We start from the raw sequence: 23891 nt of genomic DNA, 5'->3' as shown, positions 1-23891 counted from the left end.
ACGTAATCATACGTAGGATGCATGTTGTGGAGGAAAGATAGCAACTCGGTTTCGCGGAGACTAATGACCAGATGCTGAGAAGAGAAAGAGTACTCAATCAAAGGAAGTGTGTTGATATCAGCCTTCCTGGTAAGAATCATGGATGGATGGCAATGTGGTAACACCACGTCCATTAAATGATTTTTTTTCTTCTTTCTAGAATGTTGATTGGGATTGTGTGTAATTCAAAGTTAATTGCTATGTAACACATGAAACATTGCATGAAATTTATTAATGATGGGTGTTGCTCACTAGATATGCATGGTTCCATAGGGTGGTGACGAAGAGAACAGAGACGATCAGGATCGTTTCACCGAGTTCTCGATGCCCCGAACACAAGCTCGAAGAGATGACAAAAGTTATAGTCATTCAACAAGAGCTTATGATAAAAATATTTTCTAAAATATTTTTTATCCTAGGAATATTCGCTCGCAAAAAAATTTAAACTAGTCTCGAATATTTTTGGACTAATGATTCATGTTCAATCAGGAAGAAGGAGACTGCTCCTCTCCTCTCCATCATAGATGAGTCCAATGAAAAAGAAAGGAAAGAGAAATTTTCCGAGGACACTAGAGAACCACAAGAACAGCCTAATGGTCTAGATACTGAGCAAAGCCCTGATGAGATGGCTGCTGAGCCCCAAGAAGAAGATGCATCTGCAGTGGATGTGAGGGAGAGAGGTTAAAGAAGGTAGCTTCAAAGAAGTAGAAGAAGAAATGAACCAAACAGAAAGAAAAGAACAACTAGAATCAGCAAGCAGTGCAGTGAACTGCATCCACTGTGTCAATATGATCCGTAGACATCTATCTACAGAGCCATTGTACAAACCTAACATGGGATTCCTAACCCTACTAAGCCGAGCACAAGACAGCTAATGAGGCCAAGGTGCTATAAGTGCAATATTGATAGAGGTCTGTCTTATGTTCTCAGCTTCAACAAATACATAACAAAGAGTGTTTGTAACTCAAGTTTAGGGCATCAAAGCTCCTCCAAAGTGGAGGAGACGAAGGCAAGCATTTGCATAATTTAACTTTCTTAATTATTAAGTTAGTCGACGTACCAGCAAATCATTGATGAGAGCTCCGGCAAATCCTGGAAACTTCTGATCAGTCATGGAGACTTGAAGGCCTTCTGGTAATAACTCAATTTATATATTTAATGCATCCAATCGATGCACAGTATTGTTAAGATGAAGTGAGCTCAGAATCAAGGATTAATTTCCTCTGTGGATCAGATGGAAATGGAAAATAAATAAGAGATTAATGGAAAATTTTCAACAGGTTTGAACAGGCTCACCAGTCGCAAGGTGCAGTGGCAACTCACAACCGATCTAAAATGCAGTACGGTGAAAGCCAATAAATCTTGTTATTTGATCTTCATGCACTTGGCGAGGACCTTTGCAAATCTGTTGTACATATGATTCTTCAAGTACTTCTCTTGCACCTGCCTCCTTCCCAGCATTCCCATTTTGTTCCTCGCTGATGGATTGCTCAGCAGATACTGAATATTCTGGCCCAGGACTTGTATTCCTTGCTGCCCAACTGGATGCAGAAGGCCGGTCACTTTGTGCTCGACAATCTCCCGAGTGCCCCCTGCATCTGTTCCAAGAACCTGCTCCGCAGGCAACAAGAAGAAAAAAAATTTTAAAAAAATTTATAGAGAAAAAATTTGCTTACCAAGAATATAAGACAGTCCTCGAGTATTGCATTTTGTATGCAAGCTGCACTACATCTATAGGAACAATATGGAATTGTTGACAAGTTTCTCTTTTGACTTCATATTGGCTTTTCCTAGAATTAGAAAAGGGAACGATCATGCTGTCTAGCACAAATTATGTTCCATGCCCAATGGATGGAGCGTAACCAACTCTTCTCAATGTGAAGTTAAATGTAAGTTGCACTCTCATATCTATCAGCATTTAGCATTGTGGTAAAGCAACATGATTGAAGTCATGATCCTACTTAGATTTGTGTGCATTAAGTTCTTGAATCTTGAATGGAAGTGAAAAGGCAAGTCTTATTTTCTTGCTTTATGGTGGGATCATAAGAAGGGTGTGTAGTAGTTTAACATGAGATATCGATATAAACTTGAGTTATCCTTGAAATTTAAGATTCTTTACTAAAAGTTGGTTCTGAGTAATTTATGTTTATCTAAAGGTGTTTACTTCTGAGTACATATGCATTCAACTTTAGAATGAGAGCGTAAATGTCAAGGTCATCAATCAACAGAAACATTACCCTGTACTGAGAATAAATTTGGAATGAGAGTGTAAATGTAAGAAACAAAATAAGATTTCGAGTGGCAATACCGGCAGGCCAAAAGCCATAGCTTCAATTGTAACCCTCCCAAATGTTTCTCCAAGTCCCTATATACCAAATTGTCAAATGGTTATCAAACAATATAAAAATGGAGTCGATATTACATGAAATAATAAAAAACAACAAAAATAGTACATCAAATAATTGACGACAACAAAAACAACAAGCTATAAAGTCCCATCTTTTTGAGTCTGCACAAACCTGACATTCGATGAAATGATATTGAAGAATTATTTATTTCTTTCCTATTTGTCTCAACACAATATCCAGCAACGTGGTGGAAGGAGCAAATCATCTACACTTAATTTGAGAGATGAGAATAGGCAACATACAAAATTTTGGATCATGTGCAGCTAAATTAAAAGTTTTCAGCTTTTGACTACTCTTGGAACCTACATCAAACAGTATATTCATTTCCTTCTTTTGCTATCCAACAACTCATGGATGTTGATCTTGCCTTTCTGGGCTGATAGTGAAGCGATCAAAATTCTAGACATGACAAGTAGAGAAACAAGGTATTATGCTTCACAATCAAGAGAAAGAGTGATTGTCATATTCATCAAAAGACCGCTGGACAGTTTCACAGATTTCCTTCAATTTAATTTGTATACCACATTTGGTCTTAAAAGAGGTTATAACTTTACATAGTATTTAAATATATCTGTCCAGAGATATCGGATCTGGCTCAAACGAAGATAATAGCAGAAGGTTGTCCCACGGATCCTTTAGTGAGAAGGCCATCCTCAAGGAGATTAGAACATACAGAAAGATTCCTTGACTTATGATTGTTCACTATTAAGTATACAACATTAGTTTTGATTTATCACTTCTGAACTAATGGCACCTTTACTTAGGTGTTTTAAAAAAGGATCAGGTGCATGAATCAGGCACTGGATGCTTCTTAGGTCAAAGTTAGCCACAAATGAGATCCTTAGGGTAACCATGAACATCCATAATACTCGAGAAGCTAAGAATCACAAATGAGATCAGAAAGGAAGATGCTAAGGCATAGTTTGAGACTTCGTTGATGACAAAGCAGAAATCACAGGAGAATTATTATTTATAACGGAACATAAATTGGAACCTGTGTAATGATTACCAGGATATGAACATTAATGAGTAGAGACATATAGATAACAAAGATCTACATAAATCCTCCTAGAACTATAACAAAGAACATAAAAGGAGAAAAAAATGAAAAATTTGAACAGAATGCCCATGTCATAGATTTGAATTTAAAAAAAAAAGTTTAAGTATTATCAAAAGTATAGTCAGATTCTACCGAGATATATGTGAAAATGAAGAGAAAAATGAACAATGAAGTTAATGATTATCATCACAAACAAATATTATACATGGTGTACAGACATGTTATCTTAAGTAATCCTGTATCACCTGGGCATTTATTACATAAACATCTGCTGCAGCATAAAGTGAGGGAACCCGTGTAGTTGCTGGTGTCCACAACACTAGTTTTGATAGGTTTGAATGTTGAGATAGAAGTCTCAGCATCGATTTTACGTAAAGCACTTTGTTGCTCTTGGATCCAAGTGAACCTATCAGAACTTTAAGGTGCTGCTCTTCTTGGCCCTTACTATCAGACAGCAAATTCCTTAGTTTTCGTTGATCTCCTCTTGTCAGACTGTTAGAAGTGTGATTACCCGAGGAAAGTATATTTGCTAATTTTGTGCGTTTCCTCCTCCTTTTCTTAGATGCTGCACTAGTAGTGTTACCCTGCTGGACATTATCCTGCTTGATTGACTGTGAGATACTGCTAGAATTAAGCTCAACAGTTATGATTGTCCTGTTCTGATGAGTAACTACTGGAAAATTCTCAGCAAATGACCTGTTTTTCTCAAACACTTCCAGGGAAACATTATGTTCAGCCACCAAAAGAGCTGATTCAAGAAATAATCGCTGACCTTTTGTGGGGTTTATACTGCTCAAGGACATCACAAGCATATCGTTGTCTCCCAAGCCCATTTCTTTCCTAACAGCAGCTCTTAATGTATTCCTCTTCTCTAGCATGCTTTCCACGCTGAATGCTGGAGTATTCAGGGAACATGGAATGCCAGCGACAAAGGCCAGTTCATCATTTAGAGAAAGAGGAACTATCATAGGTTGCATAGTTAGATGAATGTGTTCTTCTTCACACCAAGTTAACCACTGTTTTGATTGTGACTCAGACAAGAAAGCCAGCATCTTCACTCTGCTAAGCATATCCTTTGACCGGTCAAAGTATCCTCGTCGATTCTCCATGATCCACCAAATGATTTTACTTGACCCAGCTGGAAAATGTGCCAGATATTGGTCTACAACAGTAAAATCAAGCATTCGTGATTAGCTTGGCAGTGTAGATTTGTCAGGAAAATCAGAAACTTGATAACCACACACAAAACATATTTATTGGATTAGAGAAAAACAATTAAAAATTTTATGAAATAAATTATTTTATACTTGGATTGATAATAACATCATCAAATCCCTTAAGTTGTAAGATGTACTAGAATTTATTTATGAACTTACCGCATACTCATGTTTCAGCAGCAATTAGTACAAAAGGAAAGAAACATGTAAAGAACTAGAGAAATTGCACAATAGTAGAATTCAATGTATTATCTTACAGAATCTAATAAATTAGTGCATAATTTGACTATTTCTTACCTATCCAGGATGAACAGACAGCTGATCCAGCTATAATAAGATTTGCTTTCATGGCAGTCCTAAAGCTGAACTGCGCCCTGTCTTTAAGTACTCTAATCCCTCTTCTGTCAAGCTCGGTAATTAGCCCACCTTTCATGCTTAGCACAACAGCAGAGACGGTACCGCCACAGCTCAAAAGCTCCGTCGCCAATTCCATCATCGAGAGTGGAGCTCCCGTCATGGACAGTTCGTGAAATATCAACACAAATGACCGTGACCAAACAAAGCGGGCAAATTCCCCTTTCCTATCACAAGTGCCCCTCCTTTTATCAGCACTCCAACCTAGAATTCTATCCTCAGTCTTGCCAAATGGCCCCACAATCATCCCATATGAAGTATTTTTTCTTGGTATCAAACCTTCCTCCAGCGCACCAGTTCTATCTTCCGCCACTGAACGTTTCAGCTTGCCCCCAACCTTCCGTAGTCTACGTACCATTCTTCTATTGCTCTTCTTAGTAGTATTTTGCTTTGATGAAACCTCTTTCAATTTCTTGACCAGAGTATGACCAAGCTTCTTCGAAGTCAAGTTCTTTCCTTCCAATACTACAAGATTCTCACCAGAAGAATTGTTAAAATTTTCAGCTGTCACCGTGCTCTCCATTTTGTCAGCACTACCTGCCTTGCTCTTATACCCAGTGAGCTCTGCCTTCCGATGGTCACCGTGAGCCCACTTGGATTGCACATGGAATCCTATATAAGCCCATAAAGTTATGAGCAATAGCCAGAGCACTACACTGTTGCCTCGGATGTAATTGAACTTGCCGGAATAGGCCTTAGAATCTTTTCGAGGGGTTCTATTAGTATGCAACCGTCGGTAGGGAGCAGAATTCCTAGGAGTAGATTTCCCCGACAAAGTGGACTTCATACTTCCCGGCGTTCGAATTGCTAGAGGCCGCAAGGCATTTCCATGTAAATCCGCTTTGTTATTGATTTCCTCCATATCTCGTCTAACATAATCAAACTAGCAATGCTATTATAATCAGATCCAGACTTATCTCCGCCAAATCTTTAACTCACACTATGAACAATATTGTAGTCAGATCTAGATGCATCTCCGCAAAATTTGAAGCTCGCTCAACAAAGTCAAAGGCTTAGAACATAGCTAAACAGATCAATTAGGTAATCCTTGGCTCCGATGTCTTCGACCCCTCATTCACATTTTACTATATCTAAGCAAGAACTCGACAGAAAACCCTAACCATCATCCTAAACCCCGCAAATTTCGGCGGAATGCGAGAGCTCGAACAAGCTCTTGTCATCCACAGAGTAGATACCTTTCGCTCCAAATCAAGAAGCAAGCAAGAGGCAGAGAGGTCAAACCCCAACAATGCCGAGCAACGGACCTGTCCAATCTAACAACAAGCTCGGACCAGCTCCTGGGAATCAACGAGCTAACCGGAGAAGCTGGGAACAGAAAGAGAAGGAGGCAAGGAGGAGAGGAATTGGGGATTGGGCGGAGCGTCTTCGACCCGAGACATCGAGACCGAAGCTGCGGGGCGATGGAAGGGGTGATGGGGTTGAGGCATCGAGGGGACACGGGGTTGAGTTCGAGCAGTACGTTAGTCAAGGCCAAGACAAAACCCAGACCGAATACCCGGGCGCAGAGAAAAGCGAACACAAGAAAGTACGGTGATGATAAGGCCAGCATGTGATGGAGGGTCAGGATATTCCGGGTATCGTGGTGGGGCTCTGTTGTGAGTGTCCGTAGCATTTATCGTCTTAAAAGAATCTGTGTCCGAACTCAAAAAAAGGTCCATGCCTTTATCTCGCACGTGATAATCACGTGTCAAACACGTCGTGTCCGCCATAAGTCGCTACACCAAACGGTTTTTCTTGCCAATAGTATAGATTAGAAAAAGTAAATTTTTAATAATTTATAATCCCCATCTTCTCTCTTCTTATTTCCTTTCTTTCCTCTTCTTCTCACCTGTCGGAGGCATTTAGTGAAAGATATAGAGGCATTTTCATCCTATTGACAAAAGAAAAAAAAATACTTTCAGGTAAAAAGTAATTAGGAGGGTATCATTTGATAAAAAAATTAATAATAAAAAAATTTATTAGAGCTATTTTCAATTAATACAATCCATTTCATTCGGAAGATCACCACTTATCTTTTAAAAAAAATAAAATAATTAAAATATTAGTTAGACCGGTTGGTAAAGATCTCATCACAATTTACTTTAGGTAAGTTGGAAAATATCTTATTATAGAACCAAAGACTCGACTTCAGCACTGTCATCACTTACCCCTGGCATTTGCTCCTAAATAATTAAAACATGTATCGCTAGTTGAGTTGAATATTCCCTTTTAGGCACTCAAATATGTAGTTGAATTTTGGAATCAGTTTATTTTTTGACTGGGCATAGACCAATAGGGAGATGATATGAATGATATTATTGTAATCTTCTCAATGGTAGGTAATTAACCCTACTTTGTTGTTTTTCGATATATTATACTAATTTTGAATGATTTATAATTAAGCCTCAATCAAAACTCACTGTTTTTAGCACAACGCCAACGTTTTGGGAGCTTTAAACATGAGAATCAAAGAAATATTTCTAAGTTACGAACTGAACCTGATAGCAATATGGTGGTGATGACATGACGCCACAGGACTAACAGATGAGGAGCAGAGGCTGTTCCCGCTGAGCCTGAAATTAGAGAAGAAATCAATATCGAATGCACAGTGGTGGAGATGAGCAGTGGCAAAAGCAGCTTAATTATGACATGGGAAATATCACTAGTCATACATGCTTCGGGGAGGAGAAAACACAGGAAAAAAGGGGCTGCTCAAAATTTGCACTTCCCCGTCATCAATGAATCACTAAAAAAAAATTTCTCGTGGGGGGTTCGGATCTGAATCTAAGGGTTTTCTGTTCAATACATCGGCTCAATTCTAAGAGAAATATCTCAATCGTGCACTCAAGACCTTAAGAAGAAACCATCTCTTGTTGCTAGAATGTTGACATCGAAGCCGATTTTGGAGTAGAAGGCTAAATGAGAAGCATGGTACCAATGTTTCTATGCTGAAGGTACAGTCTCCGATTTGTCGGTGTCCATTGGCTCTGGGGCTGGTTGAGGCGGTGCATGACTGTCCTCATCGGCCATGGGCTCCCCTGATGCATTCTCTCCTTCATGAGCTTGAGATTGCTCTCCGGGTGCAGCAGTTGGTGGGGTCTGCGGTTTTGCTGGAACAGGTCGCGGCTTTGTCATTATTGGTTTACAAAACCTGGTCAAGCGACTCAAGCCAAAGTTAGACACACTCCCAGAAGACAAAGAATGAATGACTAGCAGGTGGATATTACTATCGAACACATGTACTGAAAACACAGCCAGTAAGTAAAAGATTAACTTCTTATGAGAAATTGCACCTGTCTAGTGCCTCGACCTTTCTCTTTATATCCGCAGAGAGAAGAACCGGAGTGGCATATTTGGGTAAGGCATCCTGCTGCTGCTGTTTCTCCCTAAGCCATGCTTCAGATTCGCTACACTCACTGACAACCTATCAAACAAATAGCATAAGAGCATCAATGCACGAGTCCCTTATATATTTGCACCTAAATTATAATATCTGAAGCATCTAAGCAGAAGGCAATTTATCAAACAAAGAACACACAGCATGTGCCAGACGCATAGAGAATATTATTGCTCTGGGAAATAAAGACTTAATACACAGACCACGTATTACATTAATAAAAGAAGCGAATAACCAAAGTTTCATGATTATAGGTATTTTACTGACTATGATAAAAAAACCATTTCTTGCCAACTTTAATAACTTTACCGAGAGAGAGCGAAGAGAGAGAGAGAGAACCTGGCAGGGGGAGAAAACATATCATACCTTCTGCTTCTCTGCTACTTCAATGTGATCAAACTTAGGATCTTTCGACAAGGCTGCTTCTCTGAAACTATGGATGCAATAAACAAGTTGATTAATTGCAGGACCTCTCTCTGTCCACTCCTTATAACGCACCTCAATTGGGTTACCTTGCTGCACCAACACAAACCATCACCATACACACCAAATCTTGAAGCATTTTGTCAGAGATCAAGACTTAAGGCAAACACTGTACCTTTTGAAGCTCCTCAAGCTTGGCAACATAAACACCCTTCGTTTCATCTTCGCCTTCCTCATACAACCAATCCTCAACTTCCTGGAGCTTTGCAATAAGTTCATCTTTCTCTGATGGCATTACGAATTCCTGATACTTATCATAAAGCTGAACATGAAAGATCAATTATTAGTTCTTATATAATAGCCAGCAAATCTGTAACACAATGGAAATATTGAGATATGTATATTACTTTGTTTCGAATGTCATAGACATATGCCTCGACAGCATTTTTCTTCTCTTTGGTCTCCTCCATCACTCGATCTTGAAGGGCCATTTCAAACTCCTTTTCAACAGCCTTTTGCAAATCTTCAGCCGACATCCCACCATAAACCAATTCCACCACAGGTACATTAGTTTTCTTTACCTTCTTTCTGGGTGCTTCAACCTGAAGGACATGCAATCTTAAGAATCTAATTATAAAAAAAAAAGCAATTTTCAAAACCTTGGAAGACGAACAAAAGTATTTTAAATCTGAAATAAAAAATTGCCATCAGCAGTATAAAAGAGGGGAAAAAAACACATTTCAGTAGCAGGATATGGTTTCAGTTTATCCATTAAAGTGAAGCTCATTAAGCTCACAATGATATGGTGGAAAGAAGCGCCGGAGTCAAAGCACCAAATTCACAAGTATACTAGTTATTCACATCACCTACTAGATTCCCCACCAGGATGGCACTAGCTTCGTAATTGACTAAATCAGTAAAATAGTGATTTTGTACATTCCAAGTTAGTTTTAAAATAACAACCAAAACAAAACAAGATAGTGATTCTGCAATTTCCAGCTTCTTTTAAATGAAAGCATTAGCCAGAACACAAAAAAAAATGCTTTAAAAAAAATGCAAACAACCAAAAAATTACAGGGCCCACTTGATCTTTTGATATTCACTCAGCCTTCAAACATTTAATTGACTCAAAAAATTATATTTTTTTAGTCAAAGATCCTTAATATGCATCTCAAGTTAACTAAAACCTTTCAGACATATATTGAAGAGGACTTAAAAGTGTGAGCTCAGTTGCGTAGCAGGTTAACCAATTTCAGCATCAGTAAAGCTAAACAACTTGGCCTGCCCCAGTCCCACACATTGGTGAAGGACCCACTCATTAGATTGGCCCGGCAGACTGATCGATAAATTGAATTTCTTAGACAATGCACTACAAACTTTTGTGATAAGGAGTTCAGCAAAGCTATAGTGACGCAAAAATCTCTAATGGTAATATGCTTTAACAGCAATTTCAAAATTCAGGTAACTTAATTATGTGCATCTTGCATGCTAAGCACTAATCCTGAAATTTGTTAGAAGGCAACCAGTATAATGGCCAAACCAGGTTAGGTGGCAGTCATTACCAACCTGTCAGAGCATGAAAATTCTGTTAGCTAAAAAAATTAGGAAAATGAAAGATACAATTTAGTAAAAAAGATATGCCTTGAAAATTTTGCGCTGATTATCAATAGCAGATGCTAAGGTCCAGGTTGCCCTCCATGAGTAAAATCAATTATCTTTGAATTTCACAAAAGATGAACGAAAGAAATTGCATGTCACCAAAGGACAAAAGCTAAACTTGACAAATCAATTAGCAGAAAAAAAAAAGATCAAGATATCTTTGAATGTTAAGGGAAAAGAACATCCATATAGAGAAAAAACAAATATTGACCCAAATAGGCACGAAAAGTTAAGGCCAGAAGTCAAAACTAAGCTTAGCACAAGGCAAACAAGTATAAGTTACAAACCTTGTTATCAGTTTCCATCTGTGCAGGTTTCTCATCAGACTCCGGTACTGCAGTGTCAACCTCACCAGAAGAATTATTAGCTGCATTCTTCAAGTCCTCCATTTTTACATCAGTTTCAGTTTTTGAGACGTCGTTAGTGAGTTCGTCCATGTCCATTTTTGTAGATTCCTTCGGTGGCTCCACTGCAGCTGAGACTGGAACTTCAACTTCTTCCTCCTCCAACATCTGTACAAATTAAATGATCTCATGGTAAAAGGTAAATAAAAAGGTCAATGAATACAATTCAATGCTTTCCGTGCTTACAGTAGCTGACTCAATGGAAACAATTCCATGGAGATTTAAATGAACTTTTACTTTCAGCTTAGCCTTCTCTCCTTTGCTGGACAGGAAAGGTCCAATCTGCCAAACAATATTTAAAAATTGTCATAGAAATCTATGAGCCGAGCAAGCACTACCATGTGCTCAAGGGGATGAAATAAATGGAAGTTGTTTTTAAAATTTTTAGAAATAATTTTTTTCCACTCCAAAAAAATAAAAATGTAAGCACATCCAGCGGAAAAAGAAGTTACCAACATATTCTTGGTATAAGTCAATTAATTACCGTGTAAGTGCTGATCTTGGCTGGAACTTGCACATCAGATGAGTCAGTGTACACAGCATCAACAGTGATTGTACTAGATCTAAAGAATGTAATAGCCTTGACACTGGGAAGTGGGTTCCCTTTTGGAAACACAACTGTACTCTGTTGTTTTTCTGTTCCACCATTCTGAGAGTCAGTGCCAGATCCTTTCCATGATAAGGCTATTGGGAAAGGGAAGCTCTCATGAACCTTCAAAAAAATAAATAAATAAAAGTATGATGTCAAAAAGAACAAAATATGAAGCATCAACTATAAAAAATATATAGAAAGCTCCCTTCAGTCCATATCACATATAGAAATGCATTCATGTGTATCCTAAATGTACCCAGACAACCCAGATGGATCACCAGTGGTCTTGTTATCAGGTGTCTCGACTCTGGATGACCACTCCCTTTGATATATATAAAATAACAATATTTTATATTTGCCCATCCCAGAAATTTCCAAACAGTTGACCGATCAATAAGCTTAAACCAAAAAACAAACGTTAACAATAAAAATAATGAGAAAAAAGATGTGCAAAGTTAAACATAATAAACTAGAATGTGATAAACTGTTAAGAGCTATAGTGATAAAGTATTAAAAAAACAATTATGTAGCCACCAGAGGAAATTGTATTAGCACATAAATAAAAAATACTTCAGATTAGCATTAAACTAAAATTTAAAATTCACGCGATAAAAGAGAAAAGCAAAAAACTTTGTACCTGAAATTCCCGCACTTTGAATGTGGGACTCAGAATAGCACACTGGAGGGCAGAGCCCCGAGCAACACATTCACTTGCATTCATGGTACGCCTAGGCTCTTTCCCGAAGAACTCTGTCAAAATCTTGATAATAGCTGGAACACGGGACCCTGACCCAACAACTTCAACTGTGTGAATATTCTCCACGCTCAGCCCAGACTCTGAAAGAGCCTTCTCTAAAGGTCCCCTTACTCGTTCTAAAATGGGGATGCTGATCTTCTCAAACTCATCTCTTTTAATGAAGCCTCTCACATCAGTCTCATCCATCAAGCACTCAATGTTCAGTGGAGCCTCTGGATTTGCACTGAGAACCTTCTTCAGCTTCTCACAGGCCGTGCGGAGCCTGAGACAGGCCCGGGCATTCTGATACACATTAATTTTATACTCATCCTTGAACTTGGCAGCAAAGTAACTGAAGAGCACTTCATCAAAATCTCTACCACCAAGAGACTGATCATAAGCATGTGCCAAGATCTTCAATTGTCCCTTCTTGTAACCAGCGACGCACACCTGCATGCTTGCATGACCCACATCGACAAAAGCTACATTAAGCTGGTCATTCTCTGGCAGGTCCGTCTTATAGATTCCATATGCCAATGCAGTAGCAGTAGTCTCATGAAACAAGCGGAGAGGGTGCAGACCAGCGATGGTAGCAGCATCCATCACCGCCCTTCTCTGGAGATCATTGAAGTAAACCGGAATTCCAATGCAGCAGTCGACCACTGCTGCATTTAGATTCTTCTCAGCAATGCTCTTCAGGTTAGAGAGAACCATAGCAAGAATTTGCGTCGGAGTGAACGCCCTCTGCTCCCCAAGGTAGTTTGCATGGATCAGCGCAAACCCATCAGGCCCTTCGGTTACCCTGAAGGGAAAAGACTGGATATCCTTCTGTACCTCTGGATCTGAAAATTTCCGACCAATTAGGCGCTTGATTTGCGAGACCGAATTCTTGGGGTTCATCGTCGACGATGCGGCGCCGGCAGTCCCAATAAACCGCTGCTTCTCGCCGAAGCAGACGATGGCAGGGGTCTCACGCTTCGATTCGTCGTTAAGAACCACATCGATGCCGCGTTGCCGAGCCACCGCAACGATGCAGCTCTCGTTCCCGACATCAAATCCCACGACGCTCATGTTTTATATATATAAATAGAGTCTCCGGTACGAAAAGAAACGGGGATCTCTGCACCAATGCATGCAATACACGATTTTTAGTCATTAAGACCCCAAGAAAGACGAAGAAAAACACATTTTTCGCACGCAAAATTCAGATCCTGTTATCCAATTCTAACACTCCTACGGGATGGTAACCGTAAGACAGAGCGACTTGACCGCCCATATGATATAAAGTTTGACCAAGAGCGTAAGAACGGATCAAGCAGCAGAAAACAAAACAGCTAACGAGAATCGAGCGAAATGGGCAAGTGATTGATCGAAGCATCGCAAAAGGTCAAGGATTTCAGGCGAAAAAACGCGAGGGGATCAAAAAATATGGAGGTATCGGATCGTACCTCAAGGAAACCACAGAGATGGTGCGAAGTGGTGCCCAACCCCTTCCTCGAGCTCTCACTCCTGATCGAAATCCACCAATTCGTCGTCGTTCGTTAGGTTTCCCCTGGCGCAGAAGAAATCGAGGGGAGGGGGGAAGGGCGCACATATAAGCGTCGCCCGGTTGGCGTCGCTTTTTCTAGAACCATCTAATCCAAAGGGCTTAGAGATACATGTCTCGCCGGACCAGCAATTATTTTCAACCGTCGATCCAGCTATGGTCCACCCATCTTGCGGTCCAGATAGCCCGATGCGCTGGGCCCCGGAAAGCTGAGTCCCGGCACGTGGCTGAGGTGGTGGCAGAGCGTGCAATTGAACCGACCATTTCGTGGTGTGGGAGGGCTTCGAGAAGGATCTATTACACCCTTGCGTGATTGGAAGCGTCGAAGATGTTACTGTGGGTCCCGAGTCAAACCACAACGAAGTCGAAATGCGGGTAAATGAATGAATGTTTTGCATTAAATCCTTTGCTTTAAAGTCCGAACTCCACACCCTCGACCGAGTTACCCCACTCTTACCTACAATCGTAATTGCAAGCGTTGAAGCTATTAATGTGGGTCCCGTTTCGAATTGAAGAGAAGTCTCTGCGTGGGTAGGAGAGCGAATTAGACGTGATAAGAATGCGATTGAATGTTAGGGTGGTTGTATTAAAACAAATTAAAGGATACAAATTACGACGGTTGTATTAAAACTAAAATAAATCACCCAACGAATGAGCAAATAGAGCATATATTAATTACTAAAGTAGATAATTAACAAAAGAAATAAAATTAAATGCACCAGCCGGGAATCGAACCCGGGTCTGTACCGTGGCAGGGTACTATTCTACCACTAGACCACTGGTGCTTCGTGATTTGTGCAAAGATTTTAACCATTCATAGTGTTTATATTAATTTAGATTCACGAAAAAAATACTATATGCACCAGCCGGGAGTCGAACCCGGGTCTGTACCGTGGCAGGGTACTATTCTACCACTAGACCACTGGTGCCTCGTGATTAGTGCAAACATTTTAACCAATTATAGTGTTTATATTAATTTAGATTCACACAAAAATTACTATATGCACCAGCCGGGAATCGAACCCGGGTCTGTACCGTGGCAGGGTACTATTCTACCACTAGACCACTGGTGCTTCGTGATTAGTGCAAACATTTTTACATTTCATAGTATTTTTATTAATTAGATTCACACAAAAAAATACTACATGCACCAGCCGGGAATCGAACCCGGGTCTGTACCGTGGCAGGGTACTATTCTACCACTAGACCACTGGTGCTTATATGTTCTGTAGCAAACAGTTAAATTATTTATAAGTAATTTAGTAAAATATTCAACATAGGTCGACTGGAAATATGCTTCCTGTCAATTGGATGATATCAGCAGGATCTAATACAAAGGCCATAGATACTTGTATATTTCTGATTGCCCTAACTTACAATACAAAATGAGCTTTAGAACTTTGAGTTTCCCAATTATTTAATTTTTTTTTTATATTCGTGACACAAATGTTAAATGTCATAAAACTTTTTTCTTTACAAGATAAAGGCGGGTTTTGATCTTGCAACCTCATATTATCTTTAGTAATATTTTTAAAAAACTTATTAGATGAAGTCTCATACTAATAACTTTTGTACGTTGATTCATTACATTAATATCATATCAATGTTTCGGATGTAAACATCCTCTATTAAAGTAAAATAATATAAAATTTGAAATGCTTAATTTTTAATAAATAGATCTCATCATAAACAAATGTTTTAACGTAACAAAGGATAAAACTTGATCGAGATGGTGGTTTATTATGAGATAAATTTTAAAAAATAAATAAATAAAATTACGTCGAAAGCTATGGGATGATATTGTTATCCTTGTCGAATGTGAGATGAATTAACTAGGACGACCTAGATTCTTTGTTCTTAGTCTCGAGGACAGATAATAATACTTAATTAGCAAGGGGATGATGATAAAGATGTTAATCGCAGTATTTACCTATCATTTTTATATTTTAGTTAATTAAATAAAAAAAGAAAGAGGATGAGAGTTTCGATCCATTCAATCGATTGTCAAAAGAAAATGAATCTATGATGAATCAAAAATTATTAATAAATAAAATATATTTTTGACAAAGATGTGGTTGATGGAGTGATGATTGGAAGGACAGATAGAACAAAGTGTCGACGTATTTGCAGTGGATGACGAGTGTTTGTACTTTTTTGGTACTTACGTACTCACGTTAGCTTTTGTCGGATCCGACAATGAAAGCCATAAGACGTACAAACGCCTTTTCCACTGTGATGTCAAGTCACAATGAATGAACCGAAGGGACTGATGCAGCTTTGATGATGGATTGTCCTTCGGACGAATTTTTAATCAAATTTTTTTCTTGTAAATTGTTTTTCTGATTTTTCTTTTCTTTAAGCGCACAAACTCTTCACCGAAGTATACGACTGTTTTTACTCTCTTTTTTTCTACGTAAGAATTTTTTTATGATTTAAACAGCATTTTTATATCATTAAAAAAAGGGCATCGAATCCATTAGGAAAAAAAAGAAGAAAAACTTATATGAACTGATAAATGTCATCAGTTTTTATGTCATGTCTATATTCATGTATCAGTTTTTAAAAAAAATCAAGTTTTTACCCTTTTTTTTTTTCTATAAGAGCACTTATTTTTGGTTTATTAGTGCATAGTACCACTTATTTTTAAAAAAATAATATTACTATTAACATTTGTCCCATCATTTTGTTGCCTCATCCATTGCTACCAACGTTCCCTCATTCGTTGTCTCTACCCTTGCTCTCATCTAATATCATCGAGCGTGTCCTCGCCCTTGTCCACCTGATTATAGTTTCATCTTTATCAATCACTAAGACCTCGTCTCAAGACCCTCACTATCCATTTTCTTTCTCACTTTTGTCGTCAATATTTTCATCTCATACACTTAGTACTATTGATGATAATGACAAAGTATGGATAACACTTAGCACAATAGGCTACACAGGAGAGGAGAGGGGACAACTCAATATAGTTATCTTCTTTCCTCGATCACTATCAATGATGATAATGACAAAGCTTTATTAATGTCTCGATAGTGGTAAATGAGGATAAGGATAATAGGGCGAAGATATATATATATATATATATATATATATATATATATATATATATATATATATATATATATATATATATATAGTAAAAATAAATAAATTTTTGACTTTTTTCTTAGAATATATATATATATATATATTAGAATCAACTTGACGTTGCAATATCGAAGGAAGCATGGCGTCGCCTCTCTACTTCACGTCTGCTGTGAAGCAGTTCTCTTCAACTCTTCCTCCTCTTCTTCGGGTTAATAATAGAGGAAGAAATATGACAAACGACTCTTTGGTTTCAACTTCCCACACCTCTCGCGGCTCTCCTTTACTAAGCGCCTCCCCCGTTGGCGCGCTTCCGGCGGACGCCGCGGCGGCCAGAGAGGAGGAGGAGCAACAGAAGCAGAGGAAGTAAGAAGCTTCTTTGCCGTCTCCGTTGAAGGCGGGATCGCTGCCGAGGCACGTGGCGGTGATAATGGACGGGAATTCGAGTTGGGCGAGGGCGAGGGGGCTGCCGGCGTCGGCCGGGCATGTGGCTGGGTACCGCGCCCTCGAGAAGATCGTCGACCTGTCGTCCCGGTGGGGGAATCCGGGCGCTCACCGTCTTCGCCTTCTCCTCCGACAACTGGCGCCGCCCCAAGGCTGGTCGAGGTTTGCGGCTCCGTTTCTTGCGGCTTCTGGTTTCTGATCCTTGGCTAACTGCCGGTTCTGGCATTTCGTCGAACAGGCGGAGGTTGATTTCCTGATGATTCTGTTGGAGGGTGTGCTGAAAGAGAACATCGGAGATTTCTTCAAGTACGTACTTTACTTCGATACTGTCTTTACTTTGTTGGGTTAAATCTCATTAGCTCCCGCAGGGCATGCATGAACCTTTCATCTTTGTTCGGTAACCACTGATCGGTAAAGAACATCTTAACCTTGGTGGATCCAATGATCCTTACGACACAAGAAAATATAGCTGTTGATGTACTTGCCCTGATGCCATTTGCTTTCAATGTGACAGCAGTAGTGCTATCTTACTTATTTTCTTTGGTAGATCCAATGATCCTTATGTACTAAAATTTGTGTGATTATAGGCTCATAACAATTGATACCAAATGGAATTTGAGTTTGGCAGGGCTGCTTCACCAAAATAAGCAGCTTGATAAATCAAATTTAAATGGTGTTCCAAGGAGGAATTTTTTTTCCTTCTTGCCCCACGGATTTTCTTGAATTTATATTCCGGCCCTTGTAAACATGTCTGTCTTCTGGACCTCATCACCTCCTACAGCTATATCTGCATCTCAAAGACTGATTCATACATTCCATGGACACATTTGCTAACTCTTATTTATACATTTACAACCTTTCCAACACACTGAATTATGACTACAACATATAGACTTGTGTACAGTCATAAGTAGGAGCTGCTCGATCTTTTCTTTTTTTTTCTTCACATGGAAATGTGGATCCGAAATATTTGTGGTTTTCCATGTTAAAATGAATTCCATTGTGAACTAGAATGATACATTGAAAACTGAACCTTTTTTTGGTAAATATGAAAACTCAATATCAGGTTGCATATTTTGAAGGCTTCATGTTTGCTATGAACATCCTCTTCTTTCAGAAACAGCCATCTTCATCTGATCAAACTGTGATGATCTACAAAGATTGTCGCTGGTATCTTTGAGTTCAGTAAATGCATTTAGCTGACAGAATATTATAGTCCACTGTTCAAAGCACGTTCATGATTATATTGTTTTGCTAATGCATATAAAAGAAATGATTCTAGTGACCTTACTCCATGGTAAGAACACTTTTGAACTGCACTTGAGATACAGAATGCTATAATGTATACCTTCAGCAAAGCTCTCATATATTTGAACAACTTGATCACATAATGTACAAATGCAATCTTATTTTGTATATAAAGTTGCTCATGTGAATATACAAATCATCATACCACTGTGATTTCAGATAGCACCAAGTTTTTTGTATCACCACCGGAGAATGAAGAGTAGGAAGTCAGTTCCGGAACTAGATTTGGATGTCTAACCTTTCACTGCTTGTCCAGCCATCTTGGACCTGCACAGAGTATTGCAAGTTCCATAGCACATCATCGATCGATGGGCGCTGCTTAGGATCTCTGGATGTACAACTGAGGGATATTTCCACTGCTGTTCTTAGGGAGTCGAGAGCAGAACTTTCGCGAATTGCAGGGTCCATGAGTCCTTTCAGGTTTGCTGGGTTTTCTACTAAAATTTTCTGAAGCTGAAACAAGTAGTTCATGTGCTATATGATAAGTTGCCACAGTTGACATGTTATTTACTGATCATTTTAACAGAAAACAATTACTTTTTTTTGCAGATGCCATTAAAATTTAACACTCATTTCCGATACCTATGCAGATATTATCTTTTGGGTGATACATTAGACGTTCGTTTTCTTTCCTTTTCTTTATGTTCAACTTAAGTCAGAGGAGAAGTCCATTTTTACCTTATGCCTGAGAGAATCTAACTCATTTTTAGACCCTGCTGATTTCCCTGTGATAACCTCTAAAAGAATGAGCCCAAGCTGATAAATATCTTCTTTTTCACCATTCTCCACACTGCGAATACCGCAAGAACAGAAAAGAAAAATTTAGATTCAATCTATTTAGGATTTTAGCAAGATGACCATATATTGGCTGAAATGAATCTTCGCATGTACTGCGGTTGAAATCATTCGGACAAGATATATTACCTGCCAAGATCTCCTGTATCGGCTGCATTAGTCAAAGGGATTTCACAGCCTACCTGATAGATCAAAGATAGAGACTCAGATACAATTAAACACAGAACATAATCGAACAACTTCAGCTGGAATCATTGATGCATTACCCTGTTGTTTTTGAAATTTGGAAGTGTTGGAAGATTGTAATTGCGAATCTTCGTGGTGAGAGTTTGATCCAACAATATATTATCCATGTTAAGATCATTTCCAACAATACCAGGAACTGCAACAGTATGTAAGAATTGGATTCCCCTTGCAACTCCAATTACAGCTGACACTCTTTGCGGCCATTTCATTGTTTCGTGCTCTCTCCATTCTGCACAAGTCATTAATAAAACAATAGTAATGAAATCCTCTAGTTTCATCATGAACCTCATATAAATCAAGAGAAACTTTGCCTTTGCTATTACCACTAAGTTGATCTCTCAGAGTTCCACTATTGATGTACTCAGATACAAGAAAGATGGTATCCATAGTGTTAGCACCATCCTGGCTGCTAACAATGCAATGTCCGACAATGCTGACTAAATGACGGTGCCTGAGCTTCGAGACAATTTCCATATACTGAAGTAGGCTCTGTCGTGAAAGTTTTTGTTTCAATTTCAAGCATCTAACGACGATGCAAGAGCCATCCCGGAGCCAACCTTTGTAAGACTGAGAATACACACATTCACGGTTTAGAGAGTTCAGCAAAATATTTTTTTCAGGTGGTTATGACAAGAAATAAAGTGAAACATGAAATGGAAATGTTGAATGCTGGAAAAATATAGTATTTATCATCTCCATCACCAGCGTGTATCATTTAAGAGAGGGAACCATTAAACAGACTCCATAATAGATTGCAGCACTGTATAATAGCCTTGCGATAGATATCTTTGGGTTCTCTTAAAAATGAAACGTTACAAGCTAAACTTATAGCAAATGATGTATACGAAATGATCAGGTTCATGTTTCTACCTAGTAGAGAGCCTTTTATTGCCTATGAGGTCTTTTGCTAGAAATAATTTGAGTGCATCCCATGGATAATAGAGACACTCAACCTTCTTAAGGTCCAATCATGGTGAAAAAATATCCACATAAATTATGAGGTTTATTTGACTTAAAATTGTTCACATATTGATAACAGATGTCTTCATCTAGGATTTCCAAATGAATTATTATTGCCTTGGCTTTTTTGAAAGATATTATTGCAGAAAGTTCTGCATATAAAGCTGCTATTCATCTTTCACGTAGACGCAGTCTGATTTTGTTATGATTTCTTATTTACCAATATTTTGTAATCAGGGAACTGAGTCCTTCGTCTTTGGATATACAAAATATTTGGCACTTGTCCTTAGAAACAATATCTTTGCAAATGAAAGCATGGCAGCATGCACTATGATTTAGTGTTTTTAACTGCAGGAGACAGAAAAACCAGTCATCTTCATTGATCCTCAGTTGTTTCATTCAGCAGGGAAAAAAATGAACAGGACAAGAACCAAAATTTGGACCGCAAAAGATGCAAATGAGAGTTTTTACCAATACATTCTGAAGGCAAAATCAGAGCAAGCAGGCTGGTAAACAATGAGAATTTTTCCAAGCTTGAGTTTGTTATTATTTGATACAAAAATAACTAAATTTTTTTGCAGGTTCAAATCGATACCTGTCCTCGAGGACCATCTTCGATCAAGTTTGATGAATCGAAACTATCAGTCACTTCTTCAAGCTCCTCCATACTGAAAACATGATACGGCATTAGCCCAAGAGTCCCTATCCGCATTGCATGAGACATGTGCCCTTCAAAAAGGATCAAAATTTGGCATCAGCGAGTTTCGATCAGATCAGAATAGAAACTGAATCAACAACACAGTGAACATGCAACAAAGGAAGAAAACAGATCGCACAAATCCTTCTTACTTGCTTCAGCTGTACTTCTTGGCGCAACCTGCATAAGAGATTTCCCTGCAGTGGGTGTGTGAAAGGTGCTGACCTCTGCATCCTCTGTTCTTATCTTCCTAAACAGCAAGAAGACCAGTAATCCAATCAGCACTGCACCAGCGACGACTCCCCCAACAATGCCAAGTATAAGGCCCAGCTTGCTCTTGGATCCACTGATTTTATTTGCCGAAGGCAAAATCGCGGCCATCGCGCCTTGATTGCAGTAAGAATTCGGATGCTGGAGCTCGAAATCATCTAAATTCAAGCAGTTCCCTGAGCTGAGTACTACTCGGTTCGAGGAATTCGCTTGGATGCATGAAGGCAGGCCTCCCACCAAAAGATTGTCTGAGATGTCAACGTATGCGAGCTGGCTGCCGCAGGACGAATTCGCCGGAACTTCTCCCGTCATCCTGTTGCCAGACAAGTCGAGGTACTGCATTGACGGTAACGAGAACAAGAACGCAGGAATCCATCCATGGAGATGATTGGAAGACAAATCCAGCTTCTGGAGGTGGCCGAAGGATGCGAGTCGAGGCGGGAGACGGTCTTGGAAGCTGTTGTTTTGAAGGAGTAAGCTGACAAGGCTACTGCTCACATAGGGGAATTCTGGCCCGAGGTGATTCCCCGACAAGTCCAGTTCGGTGAGAGTCGTCAAGGGGCTGAGGTCAGGAACCATCCCGTTGAAGGAGTTCCCGGTCAAGCAGAGATTTTGGAGGCTGGTGATGTTGGAGATCGCCGGTGGGATCGGCCCCGAGAAGTAATTGGAGCTCAAGTTGAGGACTTGGAGCGAGGAGAAGCGGTCCACCTTGCCGGGGAGCGGCCCCCAGAGGCCGAGGGAGACGAGGGAGAGGGTGGTGAGGCCGGAGAGCCTGGCGAGGGTGGTGAATAAGGAATCGGAGGAGAAGTTGGCTGACAGGGGCCGGTCGGCGACGCCGACGATGGAGAGTTCGGTAACGCGGCCACCGGAGCAGGAGATGGAGAGGGAGAGGGAGGCGGGGAGGTAGCACAAGGCGGTGGCGTTGGACCAGCCGGCGAGCGGCGGCTGGTACTCCAAGAGGCGCTGGAGGCGGAGGAGCGTCTTGTACTGGGATGGGGACAGCGGTTGGGCCGCCGAAGGGGGAGAGACGAGGAAGACAACCAAGACGGCGGCGCAGAGGCAAGCGATGGAGTCACGCGTTAAAAATCCCATCTTTAACGATACGATTAAGCGTTCAGTGATCCACTGAAGCCGTGCAAAAGCAGCAGAAAGGATCAGACACAGAGAAGAAGCTCAGAGTTGGCATGCAAAACGGCGATGCGCATCAAAGCTATGCATGAAAGAAAAGCTGGTCCGTTTCTGCAACGGCAAATGTTGTGTCTGCTGGGAGAAGGAGATGGGTGGACGTGATTCGTGATCGAACACTTAGCGATGGGAAGATGAGGTCTGAGGTTCCTCGGAGCTTTTTGGGAAGCAGCGAGAATAGCCGCGGGCTGCAGGAGACGGAAGCGGGGACGGGGGCTGTGCCTTCGGCTTCGACAGCCTACCCACGTGTTCGTCTCACGTGCCACGGCTCTCGCGGAGACCAGAAGTGAACGGACCGCAATGGCGCACTCGCTGCCGACCTCTCTCTTCTCTCCCCACTGAAGACGATTGAGATCCTTATCTTTCGTTACATAGTCTTCCAAGAGGAGATCTATAAGACAGAGAAAAGGAGACCATTGATCATTAAGGATTGAATAGATGAAGGTTGAAGATAGAGGGAGCTCTTTCGTGCAACAAAAAGGAAACGTAAGCCATGCTTTTGTATGCCAATTGAGATGCACATAAACCTACACAAACTAGTCTTTATCTTTGACTAACTAACGCTTACACTCTATCTGGTCCGAGCTTGTAAGGGTCCGAGTCCACTTCACACAATCGTCAACGTGGAGGACTTGACCGAATCATAAGCCGCCATCCGTGTGGGTCCATCTGCCTAAAGTTAGGCCTTTAACCAAGATGGATGGCACATGTATTCTTTTGGTGCCATCATGCATGCGTTGTACTTTCTTTCCAAGGAAGACCTCAAAGTAAACTTAGGCAATTGATATATGTCTGTATGCATGTGTGCGGCTCTTTCTCCTCCGTTTCATCCATCGTTTACAAACCATTGGATTAAATAGATCGAATCCGTCACGTTAGATCCAACTATCGAAGCACATGCATCCATTTAATTCGATTTCTAAGATGCATACTTTATTTCAATTTGAAAGCGACCCAAATGAGATGCCTTTATACCCAACTTCTCGGCTGTCCATACTAGGATTTGT

The 23891-nt window shown here is 40.1% G+C and overlaps 3 protein-coding genes, 1 long non-coding RNA gene and 4 other non-coding genes across 13 annotated transcripts; 1 reads left to right on the top strand and 7 right to left on the bottom strand.

Moving 5' to 3' along the window:
• Positions 1-1168: 1168 nt before the first annotated feature.
• LOC135606150 (uncharacterized) lies at positions 1169-6157 on the bottom strand. Of its 2 annotated transcripts, XR_010484700.1 has the most exons (5): positions 5022-6157; positions 3753-4669; positions 2348-2404; positions 1336-1650; positions 1169-1262 (listed from the first exon to the last, which is right to left on the bottom strand). XR_010484700.1 is itself a non-coding variant. In XM_065096980.1 (4 exons), the coding sequence occupies exons 1-4, from the start codon at positions 5998-6000 to the stop codon at positions 1405-1407; spliced, it is 2199 nt and encodes a 732-aa protein (XP_064953052.1). In that variant the 5' UTR covers positions 6001-6157; the 3' UTR covers positions 1169-1404. The 2 variants fall into 2 exon arrangements, 1 of the variants encoding a protein (XP_064953052.1); XM_065096980.1 differs by having other exon boundaries at positions 1169-1650.
• Positions 6158-6305: 148 nt separating this feature from the next.
• On the bottom strand, positions 6306-13957 carry LOC135606149 (heat shock 70 kDa protein 14-like). Of its 3 annotated transcripts, XR_010484699.1 has the most exons (12): positions 13798-13957; positions 12251-13469; positions 11506-11733; positions 11208-11303; positions 10905-11129; positions 9366-9560; positions 9134-9280; positions 8902-9051; positions 8432-8562; positions 8074-8289; positions 7637-7711; positions 6306-7029 (listed from the first exon to the last, which is right to left on the bottom strand). XR_010484699.1 is itself a non-coding variant. In XM_065096979.1 (11 exons), exons 2-10 carry the CDS (start codon positions 13418-13420, stop codon positions 8082-8084), a joined length of 2550 nt encoding a protein of 849 aa, XP_064953051.1. In that variant the 5' UTR covers positions 13421-13469; positions 13798-13957; the 3' UTR covers positions 7509-7711; positions 8074-8081. The 3 variants fall into 3 exon arrangements, 2 of the variants coding, with proteins under 2 accessions (XP_064953051.1, XP_064953050.1); XM_065096979.1 differs by lacking the exon at positions 6306-7029 and having other exon boundaries at positions 7509-7711; XM_065096978.1 differs by lacking the exons at positions 6306-7029; positions 7637-7711 and having other exon boundaries at positions 7764-8289.
• A 652-nt stretch (positions 13958-14609) lies between these two features.
• TRNAG-GCC (transfer RNA glycine (anticodon GCC)) lies at positions 14610-14680 on the bottom strand. The gene has a single exon. It is a non-coding gene; the product is annotated as a tRNA-Gly (tRNA).
• Positions 14681-14753: 73 nt separating this feature from the next.
• TRNAG-GCC (transfer RNA glycine (anticodon GCC)) lies at positions 14754-14824 on the bottom strand. Its single transcript has one exon. It is a non-coding gene; the product is annotated as a tRNA-Gly (tRNA).
• Positions 14825-14897: 73 nt separating this feature from the next.
• TRNAG-GCC (transfer RNA glycine (anticodon GCC)) lies at positions 14898-14968 on the bottom strand. The gene has a single exon. It is a non-coding gene; the product is annotated as a tRNA-Gly (tRNA).
• A 73-nt stretch (positions 14969-15041) lies between these two features.
• On the bottom strand, positions 15042-15112 carry TRNAG-GCC (transfer RNA glycine (anticodon GCC)). Its single transcript has one exon. It is a non-coding gene; the product is annotated as a tRNA-Gly (tRNA).
• A 2019-nt stretch (positions 15113-17131) lies between these two features.
• Positions 17132-21454, top strand: LOC135606148 (uncharacterized). 3 transcript variants are annotated; one of them, XR_010484698.1, is made up of 5 exons: positions 17132-17585; positions 17662-17729; positions 18988-19151; positions 21139-21241; positions 21314-21454. It is a non-coding gene; the product is annotated as an uncharacterized LOC135606148 (long non-coding RNA). The 3 variants fall into 3 exon arrangements; XR_010484696.1 differs by having other exon boundaries at positions 18891-19151; XR_010484697.1 differs by having other exon boundaries at positions 18891-19151; positions 21087-21241.
• Positions 18769-23376, bottom strand: LOC103976588 (probable LRR receptor-like serine/threonine-protein kinase At1g14390). The gene is made up of 7 exons (XM_009391856.3): positions 21582-23376; positions 21328-21461; positions 20096-20339; positions 19793-20001; positions 19656-19708; positions 19410-19521; positions 18769-19184 (listed from the first exon to the last, which is right to left on the bottom strand). Exons 1-7 carry the CDS (start codon positions 22789-22791, stop codon positions 18951-18953), a joined length of 2196 nt encoding a protein of 731 aa, XP_009390131.2. The 5' UTR covers positions 22792-23376; the 3' UTR covers positions 18769-18950.
• Between the last annotated feature and the right edge of the window lie 515 nt (positions 23377-23891).

This window comes from Musa acuminata, chromosome BXJ2-2, assembly GCF_036884655.1.
Source record: "Musa acuminata AAA Group cultivar baxijiao chromosome BXJ2-2, Cavendish_Baxijiao_AAA, whole genome shotgun sequence".
NCBI classification, from domain to species: Eukaryota; Viridiplantae; Streptophyta; class Magnoliopsida; order Zingiberales; family Musaceae; genus Musa; species Musa acuminata.
The sequence above is the reverse complement of the archived record's forward strand: the minus strand, read 5'-3'. Positions and strand labels throughout refer to the sequence as shown.